A 4456-nucleotide genomic window follows, 5' to 3' on the forward strand; every position below is an offset into this window, starting at 1 on the left:
CTGTCTGACATAATTTTCTGCACCTACCGAGTCCATCTAAGTTATCGAGTAATGCAGTTTTTTTTCTCCCATACGTGCGGTATCAAAAATTCCATTAAAACTACACTCCCCCAGCAGTTCCTCGGATATAAGATCTGGTTTGTGATGGAGGCATGCATGAAATATTCCTGAATGAAAGTGAAAGTGCCAAACTGCAGTTAAAGTCCACAAATTAAAAATTAAACACCCAAAATTACTTCCGGAAACACCGGAGGAAATGTGGATGGCTTGGTGAAACATGCAAAACGGGATCATAAAAAGAACATTAATAAAGCAATTCATGTAAACACCTTAATCATATTACTGTCTTATTCAGGTTAAGGTAAATAATTTGATTACTGATGTCTATGTAAAGATAGTCACTGTCTATCTTCCCTGCATCTGTGTTTGTTTTCCCTCTGTGAAAATCAGCGCATGCTCAAACTGAAACTCCTCTTTTCAAGCAAACCCTTCCCTCTTTTGCCACTCGACACTCCCACCTATACAAAGCTGGATTATTTCCACTTTCGAGAATTTTTTCAAACTAGAGGTGTGAAAACACCCTGCTGAGACAGGCCCTTTAAAATGCTATTTAAAATAAGGGAATTTAAGGTGACTCAACTTCTCAATAAGAATCAAGAAACAATTACTGTGGATATTTTTTTAACAAAAAAACTCCTTGAACTATTACTGCTGAAGCAATTAAAAGTTCTGGATTAACCAGCTTGTACACTTTGCCTGCAAACCACACTCTTGGCACCACAGCTACCAAAGTATATTAAAGCAAAGACACATGCACATACATTTTAATTAAGTAAATTACACTTAATTATAATTAATTAGATAAAATCTGTGCATTTATGAACAATACTGTCAAGTTTCGTAACTGTTTTGCATATGAGGACGCTTCTGCTTTGGTGCATTGACAGCCAGATAATCAGTAACGTTAAGATGTGAAAGCTCTGGAGGTGTTTTTCCTGGATGAATTTTTATGAACTGAAAATACATGTTGAGTCAAATTTCGGGGATGATTTGAGACGGTCTCACCTTGTCTCCTCGGCCCAGGACAGATGTTTTCCCAGCCAGACCCAGACAGATGGCACACACGATACTGGACTTCCCTGTGCCATTGGCTCCAACGATCATGTTCAGTTTGGGTCCGGGGAAAACTTCAGAGTGATCGTACGTGCTGAAATCAGAGACAACGATGGCAGCTAATATAATTAAGCAACCTTTAATTTGCCAGTACCTGTCACGAATGCGCGACCTTAACTGTTATTTAGAGCAAACAAAAGGCGTTTTGTATATCGTGAGAACTGAGTTACACTCACAGGAAGTTATGCATGGTGATGCGGACGATTGAGCCCTCCACGAAATCTCCTTCTCGGGCATTTGCACAGGCAGACGTTGCAGGTTCACGGTCGGAGGGCTGTGAGTTGGAAAATTCGTGGCTTTTTCGCTTTCTCTTCTGCGGCTGCTCCATTTCTGCTCTGGCCAGTCACTCTGTCTGGCGGTTGATGTTCAGCAGGTTCTCGTCACTTTCGTTTCGCGCCTGTGTTGTCGTTAAATCGCTGTGTGATTGGACGACAGTGGTCACATGATGCTTTCCTGAATTCCCATATAAGGGGTTTACGTCATCTGAAAGGGGTGATTTGTGCAGCGGCGAGTGTGATAGGTGTGTTCATCGTCTCTTGACCACTAGAGGGAAACATTGTAAAAGCTTCCTTTTTATTGCACTATAACACAAATACAAAAGGCAAAATTCGACCTTCACTAACAGAACAGAGCACAAATAATCATCAAATCAATAAGATAATAATAAAATAAAATGTAAAACATAGAATAGACACACATACACAAACAAAAAAAAACTAAAGAAAAAGTCAAACTGCAGAGTCTTCTGTATAATGAATTAAACATTTCAATAAACTGAACAGTATTCTTCCTCATTTTGATTTTACCAACTTTGAAAGATTTGCATGTATGAATAAAAAATAAGAATATTATTCAAAACAAATTGAATATTAATATATTCCCCTAATAAACAAAAGAAAATATAATGTTTAGAAAATTGTGAAGACAACTTGAGAGAAACTTCTAAGCCTCCTGTAACAATCTTTAGTATGTCATGTAACTAACAAACCTAATATCATATCAACTTCTGTCACCTGAAGTCATTTAAAGTCCAAAGATTTTCAAAAATAAATTAAACTAATAAAAAAAATAATGCACAATCACATTAAAATAAAGTTCCACAGAATCCATAATTCAAAGCTGTGTGTTCTTTAACCTATTTAAGCCCATCGGCAACTAAGTTGCCAAAGTTCATAGTTGCCATTTTCCTTTTAATTTTCTACATGTTATCCATGTTTAATTTTTAAATGACATGCAAGCAAACAACCAAATAAAAATATAAATAAATATAAATAAAAATATAAATAAAACAAATCAATCAAGAGATCAAAATTTTTTTGTATACTTTGTCAAATATTCAAGCGGCAACTATAGTTGCCGGTGGGCAAATACCTTGTAAGTACATAAATCATGGGGAATTAGGGAATAATGGGTTAATAAGTTAATAAATCAAGGTTATTGGTCTTGTTTTATAATTTTTGCTTTCATAATATCCCATCTAAACATAACTTAACCATATAACTGATATCTTTAACTTTAGACTTTTTTGATACACACAAAATCCTCAGAGTAAAATTAACATCTCTCTGGCCCGACTCTCACAAAGAGTTAAAAGATAACACTAGAGCAGAGTTAAAGTGCTGAGTTAACAGAGAATAATGAACATCTGCTGTAAAAAGCAGAATCACTGAAGAAAAACACAAAACTACAACTCAATCCAGTCACAGCCTTAGGCCCTCCTGCACACAAACATGGGAATTGTTTAAATTGCAGCTTTTTTCTACACAAAAACACAGTATCACTGAAATTTTTGAAAATGGAGAAAAAAAAATTTATGTTTACAAAAATACCTGTGTACGTGTGGACATTGCATTAGGAGCTCAACTGAAAACTCAATAAATCACTCAGATACTCATCAGGATTAATGATCATTAAACAACTCCACAAACAGAATCAGCAGCTTTAGTATCACTAAGCTGACTGACTATTTGTCATGTTCTCAGGCTATTCAAATTTTACATTGAAGGGTTTTTTACAACATATCTGCCCACCGGCAACTATATTCGTCACATTTTCAAATGCGATTATCTTTAAAAAATAAAAAAAATAAAAAACCTAGAGAAAATAAATGCAAAACATGGTAATATAGCACACTATTACCAAGGCTACATACATGAAACCATTTTTAAAGAGAGTGACACAAATAACTGAACACTAGTTTACATCCCACTTGGGATAGTTCACCCTAAAATGAAAACTTACTCACTTTTTACTCTCCATACCTTTATGACTCTTTTCTCTGTTGAAGATATAACTAAAACTTCTAAAACAACATGAAACAAATGGGTGTGAGAAAAAAATGTAGAAAGTTGGAGTTAAAGAGAGTTCTTCCAAAACTTTTTAATTCTGTCATCATTAACATATATCCACTGTTCCAAACACGTTTTAATTTCTTTCTTTTAAACAAAAAAGAAGATAGCTTGAAGAACGTCGACTTCCCTATGGAAATCAGTGCTGGAATCAATAAAAACAACAAAGTTGATGACCAGTTAAAGAGATGGATAATACAAATGTTAACTAAAACACCCAAAATAGCTTCTCACAGCAAGATAGTCACTGGTTCGAGTCCCGGTTGGGTCAGTTGGCATTTCTGTGTGGAGTTTGCATGTTCTCACCGTGCTGGCGTAGGTTTCCTCCGGGTGCTCCGGTTTCCCCCACAGTCCAAACACATGCGCTATACTGTAGGTGAATTGGATGACCTAAATTAGCCTTAGTGTATGTGTGTGGATGAGTGTGTATGGATGTTTCCCAGTACTGGGTTGCAGCAGGAAGACCATCCACTGTGTAAAATATATGCTGGATAAGTTGGCAGTTCATTCCGCTGTGGCGACTCCTGATAAATAATTGGACGAAGCCAAAGGACAATGAATGAATGTGAACTTTTGGGTCAAGGTACATCAGTAAGAGATTGCGCTACCCATAAAAAAGGATGTTTTTTATTTAACTGAAAAACACAATTAAAAGAGCCCAAAAAAAAAGCAAAGTCCAAATGATAGTCACTTTAATAATGAAAATCAATAATAACTTGTCTTTTTTCAATATAATCATTTATTTATTTATTTATTCTGAAGCTGTTTAATAAGCAGGATAATATACAGTGAGTTGTTCATTATAATAAAATAATAATATAATCAGGTATTGTTACATGAGTATTTAGCTCTTAGACAGTACACTTTTATCTATAACGAAGGCCTAAAATTTAAAAATAATAGTAATAATTTAAAAACTTCACACAAAACAAGAA

The 4456-nt window shown here is 35.2% G+C and overlaps 1 protein-coding gene across 1 annotated transcript in view; it reads right to left on the reverse strand.

Annotated features, from left to right (window-relative positions):
• Positions 1–1575, reverse strand: part of smc5 (structural maintenance of chromosomes 5) — a 30225-nt gene extending 28650 nt beyond the window's left edge. Inside the window, exons 1-2 of the mRNA XM_056467094.1 lie at positions 1350–1575; positions 1066–1207 (exon numbers count right to left, since the gene is read on the reverse strand). Coding sequence (XP_056323069.1) covers positions 1066–1207; positions 1350–1501 — 294 coding nt within the window. The 5' untranslated portion in view covers positions 1502–1575. The remainder of the gene's footprint in view (positions 1–1065; positions 1208–1349) is intronic.
• Positions 1576–4456: the final 2881 nt, after the last annotated feature.

This window comes from Danio aesculapii, chromosome 10, assembly GCF_903798145.1.
Source record: "Danio aesculapii chromosome 10, fDanAes4.1, whole genome shotgun sequence".
NCBI classification, from domain to species: Eukaryota; Metazoa; Chordata; class Actinopteri; order Cypriniformes; family Danionidae; genus Danio; species Danio aesculapii.